At 38.1% G+C, this 20185-nt stretch overlaps 1 protein-coding gene across 2 annotated transcripts in view; it reads left to right on the forward strand.

Annotated features, from left to right (window-relative positions):
- The window catches only part of ryk (receptor like tyrosine kinase), a 73747-nt gene extending 54295 nt beyond the window's left edge, over window positions 1-19452 (forward strand). For both annotated transcript variants that reach the window (XM_067459610.1, XM_067459611.1), the window contains 7 exons: window positions 2057-2143; window positions 3259-3328; window positions 5520-5652; window positions 8977-9086; window positions 10433-10592; window positions 17484-17620; window positions 18345-19452. In XM_067459610.1, coding sequence (XP_067315711.1) covers window positions 2057-2143; window positions 3259-3328; window positions 5520-5652; window positions 8977-9086; window positions 10433-10592; window positions 17484-17620; window positions 18345-18456 — 809 coding nt within the window. In that variant the 3' untranslated portion in view covers window positions 18457-19452. The remainder of the gene's footprint in view (window positions 1-2056; window positions 2144-3258; window positions 3329-5519; window positions 5653-8976; window positions 9087-10432; window positions 10593-17483; window positions 17621-18344) is intronic.
- The last annotated feature ends 733 nt before the right edge of the window (window positions 19453-20185 follow it).

A 20185-nucleotide genomic window follows, 5' to 3' on the forward strand; every position in this document is an offset into this window, starting at 1 on the left:
TACACAAATGGAAGAACAGATATTCTTGGGGGATCAAGAAATGTATGATAACATAAATGTCTCTGTTTAAGGAGGACACTCATCAGATTATCGCCAAAAAAAAAAAAGCAAATGTACTGTACTCAGCATTTTTATTGTATACAATATATATATTTTACTAAGTAATTTAGTCTAAACTAAAATTGCTATAAAATCAAAGCCATGTCTGACCAAGTCTTGTTACAAATTATCAAATCAAATTCAGGATGAATTTTTGGTGTTTAAGATTTCGAATGATACCTAATTTATGATGATTTGTTAAATATGTGATAGAAAAAAAGCAATAAAAAATTAGCATAGTCCTGTTAGCGGGAGATGGGTTAAGCGAATCAACTTGTTGGAGCCAATAGCCTCGTGGGCAGCACTCTGACGAGTTGCACTTTAGTTTGACCCGAGGTTATGTTATGATTTGGGTACTTTTCCCGATTCCTTCCCCCTCTTCCCATCTCAATAAAGGCCAAAAAAAGAAAAGAAAAAACCTTATCTGAATTTTGGATTTGAGCATTTTCAAAGTAGCCACTCTTCGCCTAGATTGTAGTTTGCACACATTAAGCTTTTTCAACTATACTAAATTTGACACAACTGATTTCAAGTGCGAGGTTTTAAAGGTCATGGTTAACATATAGATATACAATAAAGAACCTCACTTACCTTTTATGTCCTAAAATGTAGGGAATTTTCCCCAAAGCTTTTGAATATATATTGATATACTTTTTGAATTTATATTGAATATATCGTTTTTGTTTCTATGTAAATCGAGGACATGCAGGGGTTAAAGCATCTACGTCAGCAAGCTGGCTTGAGATAAGGTGGCATGTTATAACAAGCATATATAGGCCAGAGAGGAAAAAAGGATCCGATAAGAGGGAAAACTACTAGGTGATGCGGTGCTGGCCTCTAGCATTAGTAACCCTACCCAAAGTCAGCCTACTCTGAGCTCTACTGCCCTGCAAGATGCATTGATCCACTACATTCTCAAGTGTCAGCTGAGCTTATGGGAACTGCAGTTATGTCTAAGAGGCTGTAGAACAGCAGTGGAAAGGTGAGAGATTGTCTTGCGACTTCTCTTCTAGTAAATCCATGTTGCTTTTATTTTCTGAGGTCATCAAGGATACCCGTTCAGACCTGCTCATATATTTACCATGCAAAAATTGGCATGCTCTTTTATTTCAAAGATGCCATGAAACTAGAAACGTTTCTGTGTTTGAATGAAAATATTGTACAGAGACGTGAACATTTCTGAATGATAATGCAATCCTCTAATCCTAACACTGTTCATTTAAAGTTGTGAATTAATCCATTGAATCAGATTCTTAGAACTGATTCACAAAAATGAATCAAATGTTTTTGCCACTGAAATTTGTAATAGGGAGGCTATTACAAAAAAGTAAAAAATGTAAAAAATGTAAAAAAGGGCGTGTGTCTCTTTTCTTGCCAAAAAAAGTGCGTGCGTGCGTGTGTGCGAGAATCTGTTCAGTCATTTTTGTGCGTCTCTGTCCAAAGATAATATGATCAGATTTTGGACAAAATGTGAAGGAAAAATTGTGAAAAAATGGAATACTGTACTTTTCAAAAGGCCACTACTGTAATGGTGGTCTTAATGTAAGATGTTGCATGTGATCAGCATGATGAGAGGAATCAGGAATAATACTATGTTCTTCTAAAACAAAGAGTTTAAAAGTTAAAATCATTTGAATCATTTGTATTTTAAAACTTGTGGTGGCACTATAGAGTTGGTCCTAGAGACCACAAAATTGGTCAGATTACTATTCATTACCACCACTACAAGTGTGCCTATTTTCATCATTTTCCTACTTGAGAACTGGTTCATAGGACTAATGTAGTATAATAAAGGGCAAGTATAATAAAGTTTAAGAAGCCCAGCCTTATGTGAGACACTCCTATTTGAATGTGTCTATATTTCTATAAAGACACAGAGATTGCATAATATTATATTTCATAATATATTTCATATATTTTCAGAAATTTCATATTTCAACTTTATTTTGATCCTCAGGGACATTTGGGCGCATATTTCATGGAGTCTTGCTTGACGAGAAGGACCCAAGCAAAGAGAAACAAGTCTTTGTGAAAGCAGTGAAAGGTAAGTCATCTTTTTAATTGTCCCTTGAGTCAAATATTCTAAAATGAACCTTTTAAAATTGCCTTGAAATCCAGGAAATCATACGAGGTATAGTTTTTGGTAGTGCGCTTCTTTATTTATCGAAGTTCTAAAGTTCATAATATAGGAATGATGCTGATGTATTTTTTGGTTATGAGCTCAGTTTCTGTAGAAAATGCAAATGCCATGAGAAACTTTAGCTCTTCCCATCACACTGGTCACCCCTTAATTTGCCCTTGTGCCCTGTTTACCCAGCACAGCACAGGACTGGTGCCAACCATCAGACAATGCCTTTATACCAGCCTCTGCTGTGCCAAGCTGTTCAGTTTCCCCTCCCGGCCCTTGCCCAAGGGACAGGAAACAATACACTTTACCCATACTCTCCAAGCATCCGTCAAAAGCTGTGCTCCAAGATAAAACCAGACCTCTGTGAACCCATTCTCAATGTGTTCACTCAGCCAGCAATCTGTGAGACTGGCTGAAAGGAATTAGACTGCTTTTAGAGTAACCCGACTTTCTTAAGCAAAAGGTGAAGGCTTGTTTAGGACATACATGCCTCTTTTAATAATGAAGCACCAAAAATTCACGTTCATCTTCATTTCATCCCAAATTTGTCACATACTTTCTTCTGTAGAACACAAAAGGTAAATCTAAGAATGTCCTGGCCACGTTTTTCTTTTTTATAAGGATTATAAGGAATCTGTATGAGTACTGGGGCTGTCAAGCTCTAAAAAAGGATGACAATGCATCGAAAAGGTAGTCCATATATCAACTTTTCCAAAGGCAGTAAGATAGCTTTGTGTGACCATATTCTGAAACTTGAGGTACTTTTTTTTTTTTTTTTTTAAAGTTTTAGTTCCTATTCATTGTAATTGTTTGGAAAAATGCAACCACCATATTCATAATGACTTTGACAAAATGTATTGCCTCTATCCTTAGGTGTTACTTGCCTTTTTCCACATGTTTAGGGTTCACCTAACATTTTGATTGGTGTGCTGAAAAGGCTTTGACAGCTGTTTGAGGCAGGTTTGCCTACGTTCGGGTTTTCCATGGTTGCATCAAATCGCTTGACTCTGTTCTTGTATTTGACTCTGCAGATCACGCCTCGGAGGTACAGGTGACAATGATGCTTACAGAAAGCTGTAAACTACGAGGTCTTCATCACAGGTGAGTCACAGACCGCTCATATGCTGCTTTCTTGATGCCTGAAGAATTTGACCTATTTGACTTATGTTCTTGAAAAAAAGCTCCCCTTCTTTTAGTCCCAAATAGAGTTTTGTACAGAATCATTTGTATACATGCTCATGTTAATTGTTGTAATTCTGATGCTATTGATGCATGCCTCAACTTTAAACAAATCATTTCATATATGAACAAAGCTTGCCATAGTTTGATCAGAGGGACCTTATGCAAGGATCACTGCTCTCTACAAACTGAGCAGGAGTATCTATAGTTCAAACCACTTAACAAAAAAAAGCCCAGCAATGTTATCCAGCACACAAGCAAATTAGAGGTTTTGAGAATGTTGACATAATATGCTTGTGTAAATGAATATAAATGATCATACTTTCATGATGGGTAAATTACCCTGTCCACAATAGAAGCATGTTTTGTAATGTTTGAGTGTTGTGACAGTGATATGATGACCGCAGTCGCAGCTATGACACTTCTCTGACTACTAATCTACACACTTCCTCTGCTGTGTGCATTGCTGTTTGTCTTCCTCTGCATTCTTTCTTCATTAGTGCAGTCTCGTTCACCACGTTTCCTTCAGAAATGGAGAACTAATTTCTATGATTAAATGTTCTCATAAATCACTTTCTGCCTCATTCAAGGAAGGCAAGGTTATCATCGTTGACCAGAAATATTAAGACACAGCTGTAGGGTGTTTTGTTTTTCTGAGTGAATATATATATATATATATATATATATATATATATATATATATATATATATATATATATATATGTATGTATGTAATGTATATATGTATGTATGTATGTGTGTGTAATATAGTGTGTGTGTGTATATATATGTATGTATAGGTGTATGTATAGGTGTGTGTGTGTGTTAAACATATAACCACACACACACACACACACATACATACATATATATATATATATATATATATATATATATATATATATATATATATATATATTGCTTATCTTCTGATATTAGAAATATATCTGCATCAGTTGTGATTGGATAAATATCCAATACTGAATGTTTAATTACATGCTGAATTATCTTAATTAATATTATGTATTTACTACAGTTGCCTAATGTCAGCCATTTATTGGCTATTGTTTATCTTTTTTATTGGTTAAAACCACTGACACAAAAAAAAAAAAACTAAAAATATTGGAAATAAATGAGCTGTTATAATTCACATTGACACAAATTGGATTTTTGAAATCCTGGTGCTCATCTATCAGCAACTTTATTTAGTATGACTTCATATAATATTAAATATCACTTCATCTTCATTCAGAATATTTTCCTGATATTAATGTAGCAGCAGTACCACAGCCCTGAGGTTGAACATTCTGTTTAGATTTTTCTGTTTCCCGCTTGGTTGCCTTTTGGGATGGGCTCAGACCCATATCCTGTCCCGAGCACTCTGAGTTTTGCAGTCACGCAGACCCGTGTCTGGGGTTAAACGGTCAGCGCAGCCATGACTTTAATTTTTCCTGGTCAGAAATGAATCACTGATTAAAGTAGTCTTATTCAGGCCAAGGATCCTTAGGGTAGCATGTCACTTCCTGTCTATGCCTACAACTGCTAGCGAAAATCGAAGTCATTTACAGTAAGTCATTTCTCTAGTTCATGGTGTGGGCTGTTAATGGCACATGAGCAAAAGCGAGAGAGGTGTATGTATTTTATTCAGATAAAGTACCTCCCACCTGCATACAGATCTACATTTTAAGGTAATCATTATAAATACTATTAAAGTATGAGAATTAAAGAATGCACAACTTAATGAAAGCGCACAGCTCTGACAAACCTTTAACGCGACCACTGCGCATTACACACACAAGTTACTTTTAAACAGGTATCCTTATTAGGCTTACCACACACATCAAAATGACTGGTTCATGTGACATAGTGGTCACTTCGTGTGTTTTCTCTGATCAGATAGCTATCCATTTGTGAAAAGAATTAGGTTGTGGCACTTTTTTTGTTAGTTGTCGACCCCTGCTCTAGTTGTGTTCATTGTATTCCCACATTTAAATATGTGGTTATGTCTTTTCCTGAAGAAATATGTTTTAAAATTTGGCCTTTTCCTGCCATTTGTCCTTTTACCTACACCAACAATCTATAATCAGTGTTTCCCTGGTCTGTTGACTCTTAGGAACCTGTTACCCATCAGCCATGTGTGTATAGAAGATGGTGAGAAGCCTATGGTCCTGTTGCCTTTTATGAACTGGGGAAATCTTAAGCTTTTCCTTCGCCAGTGTAAGCTTGCTGAGGCCAACAACCCACAGGTGAGATTAGTACTACTACATACACCTAAAGGATTATTAGGAACACCTGTTCAATTTCTCAATAATGCATTTATCTAATCAACCAATCACATGGTAGTTGCTTCAATGCATTTAGGGATGTGGTCCTGGACAAGACAATCTCCTGAACTCCAAAGCAATTTTGAGCATGGCATGGTTGTTGGTGCCAGACCGGCCGATCTGAGTATTTCACAATCTGCTCAGTTACTGGGATTTTCACACAACCATTTCTAGGGTTTACATAGAATGGTGTGTAAAGGGAAAAACATCCAGTATGCGGCAGTCCTGGGGAAAATGCCTTGTTGATGCTAGAGGTCAGAGGAGAATGGGCCGACTGATTCAAGCTGATAGAAGAGCAACTTTGACTGAAATAACTACTCATTACAACTGAGGTATGCAGCAAAGCATTTGTGAAGCCACAACACGCACAACCTTGAGGTGGATGGGCTACAACAGCAGAAGACCTCACCGGGTTCCACTCATCTCCACTACAAATAGGAAATAGAGGCTACAGTTTGCAAGAGCTCACCAAAATTGGACGGTTGAAGACTGGAAAAATGTTGCCTGGTCTGATGAGTCTCGATTTCGGTTGATGCATTCAGATTGTAGAGTCATAAATTTGGCATAAACAGAATGAGAACATGGATCCATCATGCCTTGTTACTACTGTGCAGGCTGTTAGTGGTGGTGTAATGGTGTGGGGGATGTTTTCTTGGCACACTTTAGGACCCTTAGTGCCATTGTTTTGGGCATTGTTTAAATTCCACTGCCTACCTGAGCATTGTTTCTGACCATGTTCATCCCTTTATGACCACCATGTACCCATCCTCTGATGGCTTCTTCCAGCAGGTTAATGCACCATGTCACAAAGCTCGAATCATTTCAAATTGGTTTCTTGAACATGACAATGAGTTCACTGTACTAAAATGGCCCCACAGTCACCAGATCTCAACCCAATAGAGCATCTTTGGGATGTGGTGGAATGGGAGCTTCGTGCCCTGGATGTGCATCCCACAAATCTCCATCAACTGCATTATTATGGTGTTCCTAATAATCCTGTGCGTGTGTGTATGTGTATATGTATATATGTGTGTAAACTAATTTTGCAGGTTGGGTTATGTAACATGCAACATTTAAACTGCATCCACACATACGTAAAAAGTGTATTTTGACCTGTGTGAATTCAGCGAACAAGTAGTGCAATGATACTCCTGCTGTTAGCCATAAATCTTAGACAGGTGTTTATATTAGAGACCCTCCAGCAGAACACCTGGAGTGTTCAGATTATCCTGATTTAATTGCTTTCTTCAGAACAATGAGTTTATTGTGCCGATTCTCTGTCAACATCGAGCAAATATTCTATGATAGGTGCTTTACAGTAGTGTTCTGTGCACAATCGAGCCTTTGTGAGGTTAACCCAGGGCGGTCTTTTATTTAGCTCCTACTGAACCCTGTTCAAAGACAAGATTACATAAATCGGTCATTCAGACAGATGTACTCTTTAAATGGTTGAATAAGTACTTCAAACTATCAGTGTTTTACTTCAGGACCAAGCTTGTTGTGGCAGTGTTAGTTATGTGCAATTGCCTTTTTCTTTTCTTTTTTTGAAAAACATAAATCATGTGAGCTATCCATTATTTAGATAATACCCTGCATTTTGGCATTGAAGATGGATGGTTGCTTTTTGTTTTTACTGCCAAGATTTTACCTCTCGCCTGATCTGATTTTAAGATGGATGTCTGTTTGCCACCTTCTAGGTGTGTGCGAAACTACATACTTTTAAAATGCCTCCGTCTGAATGAGTAGTCAGGGTTAAGGAAGCACTGTATCATTAGGCTGGTTTAGGGTTTTGTACCCTGTCTGCCAGATGCTGATCAAACAGCTGGGTTGAGCCAGACGGAATGGAACAGTATGCAAGGATCTGTGAGGCACAACATAGTGACTGAAGATGATTGTCTGACATAGAAATATTAATGCATACATAAATGTTCTGTATAGCAGAAACTATGGATGCATGGGGTCTTGAATTGGTCTGTATTGCACACAAATGCTCAAAAGTTTGGGGTCTGTATTTTTTTTTTTTTTTACATTTTTTAAACAAATGTAATACTTTTATTCAGCAAAGATGCATTAAATTGCTAGAGATAATGAGGCTTTTCCGTTGTTACAAAAACTATATTTAAAAAAACCTTTTTATTTTGAACTTCATGTTGATTAAAGAATCCTGAAAAAGAATGAATCACCATTTCCACAAAAATATTCTGCAGCTCAACAGTTTTCAACATTGATTATAAAAATATTTCTTCATTTAATAATTTTTTTATGCTTTCCACTGAAGACCGGAAAATTCAGCTGAGCCATTACTGGAATAAATTAAATTGTAAAATATATTTTAAATTTTTTTTTGATTATATTTCACAATATAACAGGGTATTTTTTGCTGTATTTCTGATCAAATTGATCAGTTACAAGTTAAAATAATTATCATACCAATATTTTCTTAATATCTGTGCATTTTAACTAAAACACACAAGGGATTTGCAAAGGGGACTGTTTGCGTTACAGTTGCTGTTAGACTGTTGGCATTTTAAAGCACACCCTCTCAGTCAAGTTGTGTCTCTAAATTGATCCCTTTTAAGACTCCCCAGCTAAAAAAAATTTGATTTACTAGTCAACTCTCATTGACCCATCCCTATGTTCTACACGTACTACATTCTCTCTTGAGTAAACGTTTCAGTCTAAATCACTCCAACCAAATTCACATGGAACAAACAGGAACGAGCATGCACCATCAAACTCATCTGACCCCCGAGTTTGTCATATGCTGCAATTATTTTGTTCTAAAGCCTTGTGCATAGTTGTATGTATAGTGTACAGTTTTCATTTAGAGAGGATTAAGTTATGACCCTATCTGTTAGCACCTATGGCTTCTTGTTGTGTCTGACTCAGGATAGATTATACAAGAGTGCCTGACATTGAGCCACTCCCTCGAAAGAGTTAAAGCATTAGTGTTTGGCTTTGCCTCTAGGTGCAAAGGATGTTTATGTTTAGTGAGGTAACTATCATTTTACATGCGACGTCAAACTCTTCCTACTAACTGAGATTCGACAGAGGAACTTGTTGCTCCATCAAGTCTGGTTTCCTAAGAGGTGAAGCTTAACCACGAGTGTCTGCATGTCTTTCAGTTTCTCTTGCTGGATCTCTCTTAGTGTAATTTTTTTAAAATATCACACTTCCAGTGACCTTTAAAATGTCTGTCTTGACCACTATAATAATTTTGTCCACTGTCTCTTATTACACATACAGGCCATCTCGCAGCAAGACCTGGTCCACATGGCAATACAGATTTCATGTGGAATGAGCTACCTGGCACGCAGAGAGGTCATTCACAAAGACCTGGCTTCCAGAAACTGTGTGTAAGTGCCATCTGACCTCATGATCTCACGCTACTTACCATCTTATACCTTCTGCTGTCTTTGCAGGAGTATACAGCTGTTACATTTTGCTGTTGGCTATTAAAAATAGCCAAAAATCGATGCACCTCTTGGTGGAAATAAATGTTGTGATTGTCATTTCCATCAGGTGGCGCATCAATTTTCGCTCATCATCTTGTATTGACAATGCAAGAGTCTAGCACTCTGTGATGTCTACAGCACATATCAAAGACTTTCAATGAGTTTAAGGTCTGGATTCAGCGGTGCCAATTCACGTGTGAAAAAAGATTCTGCATGCTCCTACCAACCATCATTGTTATCCTAGAATATGGCCATAATGTGCCTTCCTACATGGTTGTTTAAGAAAGCTACACAATTAATTAGGTTTAGAATAACTGTTGCCAAACTTATAACATGATAGAAGCAATAATTACTGCAATAATGACCTAATCGTTAACACTTAAAGGTGCGCTATGTAGGTTTTTTGCAGTAAAATATAAAAAAACACTAGGCCAGTGTTATATATTTTGTTCAGTTAAGTTCTTACAATATTCTAAATGTTTCCAACTATTTGAAAATTGTGAGAAAATTGCTATTTTAACCAAGGAACCGGGATGTCTGAGGGAGTCGCCTGTCAATTGCATCATATCTGCATTACCGTCGTTTTGATTTATTTTTATTTTGCAGAAATGCTTTACTCTTAGCAGTATGCAACAAGTGTCACAGCAGCCGCTGAGCGAATGCACAATAACGTTATACTCTGAATAACGATCAGAGTAAAATGATCATAACATAATTTTGAAGCACACTTAAATATATCTAATATGATGAACTGAGCTGTGTTACCTCATACTCATGACCGGAAAAGTGAAAATGGAGCTGGCGACTGTCCCATCACAGTAAAAGTCCCCCTGCTTGCGAGCAGTGTTGTGCAACAATCCCACCGGCGGCCTTGCTCAGCTCCTCAACATTCGGTCCTGCTCTGCTTCATACTACAGTAACGTTAAAAATCACATTCATGAACATGGTCTCCTTCCGAGTCCTATCCCTAATCTTTCCCACTGGCTGTGAGGTGAAAACCACATGTCCCAAGATTCTAAACTCAAACTTGGCGCCATCAAACTAAGCCTTTGTTTTGAATAGAGCCCTCTAGCAGATGGAAAAAGTACATAGTGCAGCTTTTAGGCATTTGCCTTTTTAAATCCAAACAGCAACTTTTTTGGGGGGCCGAGCAGTAGGACACCCTTTCAGCTTATTAGTACAGTTGCATTAACAATTAAAATTTTTGTTTAGATGTCTTTGTTTTTTTATTTGTTTGTTTTTTGTAGAATTGATAACAGCATGCAAGTGAAGATCACAGATAATGCGCTGGCCCGTGATCTCTTCCCAATGGACTATCACTGCCTCGGGGACAATGAGAACCGACCCGTTCGTTGGATGGCTTTGGAGAGTTTGCTCAACAATGACTTTTCTAGCGCCAGTGATGTGGTAAGAGTTGCTGAACCTTTGACATTTTCTGCAACAAACTTTAACACAAACTCGCATAATATTTTGTTGCATGGAAGCAGCAGGGTGTCTCTAATGTATTGTTTTTCTCTTCCTATGGATCTTTTGCCTGTAAAAGAATATTGTATCCTGGTATCCTGTTTGACTTCCAAAAGTCAGTTGCTGCTTTAGCTAGTTAGGCAGTGGTGAAATTGAGTACTTGCACACTCATGCATGGGCTTTCAGATTGTGTCCCAAATCCTGGTAATTTAAAATTGTGTAACAACTTTGACGTCATACTATCTGCTCCATCATGCTTTGTTACTGCTGCCAATTACAGTAATCATGCTTCAAATGCCCATGAACACGTTGAGGCCTGTGTCATCGGCTACATGTAGGATTACAGCAGTTAACATACTTTTGAATTTCCCTAATATGTTTATATTCATGATAATAGTCCTGTAATGGGTGTTAGGGGTTAGCAGATCGTAGTTGATCCGTGATCCAAACGGACCAGACTTCACGGTTTGGCACGCATGTGATGGAGTTAAAGGTTATCATTTGCATATGTTTTGTCTTGCTAGTTTACACATGCAATAGATTTTAAATCTTTCCAGTGCTGGAAGAGGAGGCCGAGGTGAATTTAATTCGGTACTTGCACGCTATTATATGCGCGCGCACACAGAGAGAGGCGCGTTTCACTCCGAATAGATCCCTCTTTCATGTCTCCATGCACTTGGATGGACACACAAACACACAATTATGTCAAAATATCCATCTCTGCTCTTATTCTCATTGTAACAGTCGGTTGTCTCTAAAGTGAACGTGGAGATTTGAAAAAGAAATGGATCGTTATATTGAATCTGTGCGTAAAGTAGTGACAGCAGTCCATAAATATCTGCTGTTGTCTGTCATTAATGTTAATCAAACAACAAAACACAGCTTTAACAAATATTAATGGCACATTATGTAAGATTAAAATATCCAAAAACCACTAGAACGATGTTATAGATTTTGTTGACTTGTGTACTTTCCAAGAATGTTTAAAGGGTTTGTTCACTTAAAAATGAAAATTCTGTCATTAATTACTTACCCTCATGTCGTTCGACACCCATAAGACCTCCGTTCATTTTCAGAACACAAATTAAGATATGTTTTTGAAATCCGATGGCTCTGACTTTACAGTCTATGCTCAGAAAGGCCTTAATTCACACCGATGTCGTTTTCTCTCTCAAGAGAATTTCTCTTCTTTATGAAGCTACGAGAATAGTTTTTGTGGGCAAAAAACAAAATAATGACTTGTATAGTGATGGGCCGATTTCAAAACAAAGCTTCGAATCGCTATGAATCAGCGTATCGATTCATGGTTCGTAATGGTTCAAATCTTTGTTTTGAATTTGGCCCATCAAGTCATTATTTAGTTGTTTTTTTTGCGAACAAAAACTATTCTCATTGCTTCATAAAATTATTGTAGAGCCACTGTAGTGAGATGGTCTTTGTAACGACGTCTTTAGTGCCTTTTATGGGTCTTTTATGAGAGAGGAAATGACACTGGTGTCAATGAAGGCCTTTCTGAGCCATCGGATTTCAACAAAAATATCTTCATTTGTGTTCCGAAGATGAACGGTCTTACGGGTGTCAAGTGACATAAGGGTAAGTAATTAATGACAGAATTTTTATTTTGGGGTGAACTAACCCTTTAAATCCAGAGAAATAAGCTATTTTAACCAGGACACAGACCATGTCTGTGGACCTATCAATGACATCATATTCGCGTTACCCTCGATTTCAATTTTTTTTATTTTGTAGAAACCATGAAAACACCAGACTCTTTAATATATTATTTGTTCTATTGAACAGATAAGCAACTGTTTGGAGGCATTTATCGACAGAAAACAAATCATTGTTATATAACTCCACATGTTAAGTCTTATTGTTTCAATCTCGTTTTCTTGATTTACCGTGAGGACCACGTTTTACAATGCCTAATATTGGTCGCTCTTACTGCAGTGTGCAAATAGTCTGTCATAGTAGCCAGTGAGCGAACACACAGAGTAACAATATAATATATCTTTCGACACAGTCAGAGAATTTTGCAAGTCTACATGTAGCACAAGTTAAAAGGATAGAAGACCCAAAAATGAAATGTTATTTACTGATCATCATGCTGTTCCAAACTCAATACTTTAATTCATCTGTGAAACACAAATTAATATTTTTCAATAAAAACCTGAAAGACTTCTGTCCCAAAATGTAAAGTCCTATCCACCAAAACTTTGACGCTTCACTTCATAAAGAAATTAAATTTAGGCTTTTATTCATATTTAAACATTGATCAACGCACATGTGTAAAGCACATCTAATATGGTAAAGGACGTACAAATAAGCTTGCTTGATGCCCGAGACTCAATGAGGTTTGTACTTGTTAGAACTTTGAACCAATCTGGATTAAACCCCTCAGTTCTAACTAAGTGTCTAGGTTGATTGGACTTTCTATGGAGGGACAGAAATCTCTCAGATTTCATTAAAAAATATCAAGCAAAAGACCTATGGGTTTAGAATGACATGAGTAACTAAATGATGACAAAATAGTTGTTCACCCCCCAATAAAAATTATTCTAAGAAAACTTAGACTTAGGAAATGGCAAAGCAATTCTCTGTCACATTTGTATCTTTCTGAGAGGTGAATTAGGGGGAATAATTGGTGTGTTTGTCTGGAACGGTGTTTTTGTGGCAACACTCTACTTTCCTGTCCGCCTCACTCAAAGTGCCAAGGAAACAACCCACCCTAGACAGCCAGGAAGAACTGAACGCCGCCTGGCCGTCTCATAAATGTCACACCGGGCCAAAACCTGTCAGCGATTTGACCTCCGCATCCCTTCAGACTAACAGAACAATAGTGGATGGTGCTTCCCTAATGCCAGGAACAATTATTAAGGTTCTGTTTATCATAATACAATAGGAGCTGGTGATGAGCAGTGGCCTGGTATGGAAATTTACTCTTGTTTACTTGGATACGTTGGGAGATTAATTTACCGCAAGGAGCTCTAGTGCAGGATACCACACACCCAGTGAAGACATAAGAAAAAATGCCAAATCACCAGTGGATGTGAACTTTGATCTGTGCCCAGTTCCCCTCTCATAGCTTCTCAGCAAACACATCAGTGCAGGAGACAACATCCTTTTGTATGTAAAGAATGCTGTCTGTTTTTAAATGTCAAGAAAAAAAAAGATGGTCAGGATTGTCTTTAAATGAATGGGGAAGACTCTTCCTCTTGACACTTCTGCAGTCAAGTAGCACAAACATGATTTTACAGTTCGTTTACTGCTTGGCATTTTCCAACACATCTCCCTGTAGGGCAGACACATAGAGAACGGTTTATAAAGTCACCTTACCACACCGAGAGTAATGCAGCTTTTTATAGTCATGTTATTTTTTTATATCCAAAACTGACTGATGTCTAACAAACTTGATTGCCTTGAACTTTTTTTAATAACAAGCTGTAATTAATTTGCATATCAGTTTGTTTCAAAGTTAATGATGTAGAAAAAACATCTTGATGCATGTTGAATGGGCTTATTTATTTGATTTGAAGCCTCTTAAATTTCTCTGTGAACAAGCTGTGATTGTGTCCAAAATCAATGGAATAAATCCAAATTTCCTTCTTTTGTTTTAATGGAATGCTTTGTTTCCAAGATGCTGCTGAATGCTGATGTCCCTAAAATGCCCTAAAGGGGACCTCCATGACTCAAACAGATCCAGATAGGGGTGCATTTTGCTGAAACAGTCTCATTTATATGCTTTGCTAAAGTTTTTACAGCAGTTTTACAACTAAATTAAGGCATGCACTTTTTAAATATATATATATCACATAATATTTAATCACGATTAATTGCATGATAGTTGTGAGCTAACTTGCGCTTAATAGCAACTTCATTGCACATTTTTGTCAGTTCTAAATGTACCTTAAATTAATATTTTTCAAGTTTTTAATACCCTAATCAACATGGGTATGGACAAATATGCAGTTAGGAGCGAGAGCGAGCTTGCAGTGTATTTGCGCATCGCGCATGCAATCTCCTCAGTCCCTTCATATTTGTGATTATGTAAGATACACGCAAATGCACCAGGGTTCAACAGAATCAAGTTGACCAGTGACTCGGGAGAACTATTGTGCTCAGAATTTGACTGCAGGAAAAAGCTCTTTAAACCCTTTTCTTTTATTTCGACCTACAGTCTAATAAAATGTACGCAGAAAAAATTGGAGCTTATGTAGGCTATATAATGTCACTTGTTTCAGAATAGTAATGTTACTTTAGCGCTGGAAAGATTAATCTGTATTTAAACTGGGTCATTAATGTAGTAGAAATGTGAAATTATTTTAGAATTTGGTGCCTTCTAGACTGAGAAAAGACAGAAAATGAATTTTTGTCTCATGGGGATGAAAGACTACAATTCCCAGAATGCATTGCTGCCCTGCGAAGCTGTTCCCGAAGCCACCGCTACTAGATTACTGTGACTGAGTTGGAGAACAGACACTACAATTAAATACTGAACGTGTCTGTTCAATATAACGATCGAGTCGCTGCGTGAGTCTCACAGCACTAACACAGATTAAGGAGTCCGATTACATTTAACGTCATAAATGAGCTGATGAGCTCTCGTGATGAGAGCTGAGGTAATCGCGACCACACTCGCAGCATACATTCACAGCGCGTGTTCAGTCTGGCGCATTTTCAGTTCATGCCTTTGGAAGCTTAACTTTCATAGAAATTAATTTGAGAAGTTAAAACACTTAGGCCGGAGACACTGCAAGCATGACGTGAGCGTGGCGTTTCTGTTGCGTGTCAGGCGCGAGGCGGATGCGTGGTGTTTTCTCTTTCTTTGCACACCAGTAGCGTGTCTGACGCGGCGCTGCTGGTGGTATTAATGTACAGGGAAGCCCTATACTTCATGTTAAATATAAATTAGCTGAGCGTGTCACGCAGGCAGTGTGCAAGCTCTAACTGGTTACATGTGAGCCGAAATAAAAACGGACACGCCACGCAGCCGAAACACTCACGGCACGCTTGCAGTGTGTCCCCGGCCTTACATTGCTCAGCATAGGTCCGTTTAAATAAATCCCTGCAGCTGCGAGGTGAGCTCTGAGTGTAATCTCCCATCCCCCATGTGTGGGTTGAAAACATGTGGAAATAGCTCCCTCTGCTGGCTGTAGTCTTTTAGCCTTTGGCCAAACATTCCAAAGATGATGCAAATATCGTCAATTTGCGTCACCAGTGTAATTTTTCCAGAAATAAAATGCATAAATCTCTTGTCTGAGGGGGATATGAGGGGAGGAAGCACAATCATTTGAATATACTCCAGGGTTTCTACTGATACAAAGCCATATGCTAATCGCTGTAGTAACCCTTTAATGTTAACCCTTTTCTTTCCCTATTTTTGTTTGCTGCTGCATCCTTTACGTCTATGGCTACTCTTGATTTCTCCAACTACGTGCTAGGCTACGGATCGAAAAGAAAATGTGCACTGCGTTAATTGCACATTAATAAAATTAGTGCCGTTAAAATGAATTTGTGTTAACGCAGGTTGGACCCCCTTTTGCCTTCAAAATCGCCTTAATTCTTCGTGGCATAGATTCACCAAGGTGCTGGAAGCATTCCTCAGAGATTTTGGTCCATATTGACATGATGGCATCACACATTTGCTGCAGATTTGTCAGCTTCACATTCATGATGCAAATCTCCTGTTCCACCGCATTCCAAAGTTTCTCAATTGGATTGAGATCCGCTGAATGTGGAGGCCATTTGAGAATAATGAACTCATTGTCACATTCAAGAAACCAGTTTGAGATGATGTGATCTTTGTGACATGGCGCATATACTGCTGGAAGTAGCATCAGAAGATGGGGAAACTGTGGTCATAAAGAGATGGACGCGGTCAGCAGCAATGCTCAAACGCTCAAGCGGCCCAAAGTGTGCCAAAAAATATCGCTCATACTATTACACCACCAGCAGTCTGAACCGTTGACGCAAGGCAGGATAGATCCATCCGTCTGAATTTCTCTCAACAGAAATTAAAACCCTTCAGACCAGGCAATGTTTTTTTAATCTTGTGTACTTCAATTATTATTCAGCTTTTGTGAATTGTAGCCTCAGTTTCCTGTTCTTAGCTGACTACAGAACCAGAAGATGAGTACCACACCAGGTCTCATCTTCTGCTTCTGTAGCCCATTTGCTTCAAGGTTTGACATGTTATGCGTTGAGGGATGCTCTTCTGCATTCCTCAGTGGTTGTTTGAGTTATTGTTTACTTTCTTTAATCAGCTCAAACCACTCTGGCCATTCTTCTTTTACCTCTGGCATCAACAAGGCATTTTCGCCCACAGAACTGCTGCTCACTGGATATTTTCTTTTATTTGAAAAATAAATTCTGTCTGGCACAAACAACCATGCCATGTTCAAAGTCACTTAAATCACTGTTCTTACCCATTCCCAGTTTGAACTTCAGCAGAAACGCACATTCTGCTGCCAGTCTATTAGGCGGCGATGAAATGCTATAATATGTAATAGGACATGTAATACGCATGTGCCGTCATCGTTCTCACTTATGCTGATTTATGTTTTTGTTGTTACACCGAGACCGTTTTTACTTTGAAACCCGTTTGTTTTCAGGCACCCAAAACAGTGTTATCTTGACTCGTAGTGTAAATGATCGGCCAAAACGCATGAAAAGTTTTACATTTATTGTTGAAAATGGTGTTGTGTTAACGGCTCTTGTTTATAAATAATGTCAGCCTCAAGTTATGTCACGTGTTGAAAAGGAAATCATCTTTTTGTGTAAGTCATTGTGCCTCACTCGGCCTGGTCTGAGCTATTGTGTGTTGTTTCCCTACAGTGGGCATTTGGGGTAACTCTGTGGGAGCTGATGACCCTGGGACAGACTCCTTACGTTGACATCGACCCCTTCGAGATGGCCGCCTATTTGAAGGATGGCTACAGAATAGCACAACCCATCAACTGCCCTGATGAATTGTGAGTTTTATATTTGAATATGTATTTCAATGAATGTGAGTATATAACTTCATTTTCATGTACCGAGTTAATGTTGCAAATTACGTTCAAAATAAACAATTGTGAACTTGGGTTCCTGAATGATTGGCAAGGCTCCCAAAGTGTCAGTAACAACAACTTTCTTAAATCTTGATTATTTTGTCAGGAAACTAACTGAACCTTTAGAAAACGAAATGAGCAGTTTTATCCGAGCCCAACAACTGCTGGTTTTCGCACAATCTGACCCTTATCGGCATCCTGCAATAGCTAGGGAAACCAGAGCATGGTGATGAAACCAGCCAGGAATTACAAAGAAACGTGCGCTGTTGACTGTGTCAGTGACCCAAACGCAGCAAAATTAATTGTCTTGCACGCAGTCGCCGGAACACAGTTTAGAGAATTCAGGAAAGGCTAATCAGCGTTGGATCATAGCTTAGTACTCTTTCCCTCCAGAGAATAAGTGATGAATTACAGTTCTGTGGCTTGCCTTGTGTATTTAAATTCTTGAATGAGAATAGGGCGATAAAGTGATCTCAACTTTCTCTCAAGCCTATTCCAATAGTTGCTTTCCAAATGTAATCAAGACCAATACATCTCGTCCACCCAGCATTTTCTTCTTTGATAAACCTCCTATTGCTTCATCAGCCACCTCACAGATCTGATAAAAGTAAATGCTTTGTTTATATGAGGATATTCTCCGTTTCAGATTTGCAGTGATGGCTTGTTGCTGGGCCTTGGATCCAGAAGAGAGACCAAAATTCCAACAGCTCGTCCAATGCCTCACTGAGTTCCATGCAGCTTTGGGGGCCTACGTCTAAACTCGCTCAAACCAGCCAGAGATGTTGAACAGCTATTCCAGAGAATAAAAGATATTGCAGTGCCTTACTTTATAAGAAAACTATCCATTTTGTAAAGTGATTTTATTTCATGCGATATGAAATGTGGCTTTGTTTGGAAGGTGTGGCTTTGGGGGTAAGTATCTATTTTTTTATATCACAGCTGCGTGAAATATCAAGGACTCTTTCTGATTCTCAAGAATATCATCCACATTGGTTTGGGATGCTGGTATAGGATGTCCACAGGAAGCTGCTGTTCTCTGTTTCACAAAGGAGCTTCTTTTTTTTCCTTTTCACAACAATAGAAACGAGAAGAAACTGTTCTGGACATTTTAAATATTGCTTGGAGTAATCTGTACATATATTTTCAAAGTCTTCAGTGAGAGAAGCCTAATCTCCACTGCATTATGTCCTGCATTATTGGTTTTTAAAATAATTTGTTGAGAGAGCCGATCTCCACTACATTTAAATGTACAGAAAAACGCCTCAGCCCGGACACGGCAATTGGTATGTAAACTAGATGTAAAAAAAAAAGAAAGAAAAAAGTTTCCTTTTGGGACTAAAGATGGCGGAGCCCTTCAGCTGACCATAAGCTTTACCTCCTTAAATTATGAGATGGCCGTGGAAGTGTAAAATCAGCGTGTTGGGATCCTGCAAGTCGAACTGGACTTTGATACAGGGTTTTTTCAAATTCCTAAAGCTTTTGATGTTTGACTGTTCTGTGTCAGAACAATGCCTTCCTTGTATGTTTAAAACTGTATAAATACATGGACAAGAAAAGAAAACATGAGTCACTGTGAATATTTGAAGTGTACGGCCTAAACACCATTTTCAAATCTTTTGTTCTGAATCTATAGGCTCTTCTTTCTATCCTTGTGATCGCTGCATGTTGACTTTTTTTAAAGGGTTTTTGTGTAAACTGAATTCATACCTATCCATTAAATGAGGCCTCTAAATAAAATGGGATCTCAGTGTTGAGTGTTGGTGTTTGTTGCTTTTGACTCGTGGTTTAGTACTGCAGGTTGGTTTTAACCTAACCTCCAACCACCTCTTGGTTCTTGATACAATGGAAGCATCACATTTAATGATCAACGCTGTTCAGAACCGTTCTGAATGGCACAATTTTGCAACATGTATGGTTTTAATACGTAAAATATTGTGCAAATGTTTAAGAGGCCAGCCAAAAGGCCTTCAGTCATTTGTGGGGTGGCTGACTACATCTTTGTGTAATCCTTATTCACTGTAACTTTTGACAGTTATTTCTATCAATGCACTATATTTTTGAATGGTGGGAGGGGGAGGTTATGGAGTGTATGGAAGTGCTTACATTTCGGATGTCATTCATGCTGTAAAAAGAGGTGCACATTGAATAATTAATCATTTGTTTGCATTATTTTAGCTTTTTATACATCACTTTGAAATGTAACTAATCTACTTTTTTTTTAAAAGTCATACATTTTAAGGAAAAAGCCCATCTAATTTCTTCATTCATAGTGTTTTTATTATGGTAATTGTGAAGAGACATCAGCATTGCTAAAGCTATGACATAACTTACATTTTTTTCATTGTTTGTGTTATGCAGGGAAATAACATCTATTGTTTTGTTGCACCCACAAAGAGGATAAAGCCTCAAAGTTTTCAGTCTTATGTGATGCTGTAATGGAAAGTTGTCTTTTTTCTCTCTCTTTTTTTTTAGGCTGAATGGGCTTGG

Source organism: Pseudorasbora parva, chromosome 12 (genome assembly GCF_024679245.1).
Source record: "Pseudorasbora parva isolate DD20220531a chromosome 12, ASM2467924v1, whole genome shotgun sequence".
Lineage (NCBI taxonomy): Eukaryota > Metazoa > Chordata > Actinopteri > Cypriniformes > Gobionidae > Pseudorasbora > Pseudorasbora parva.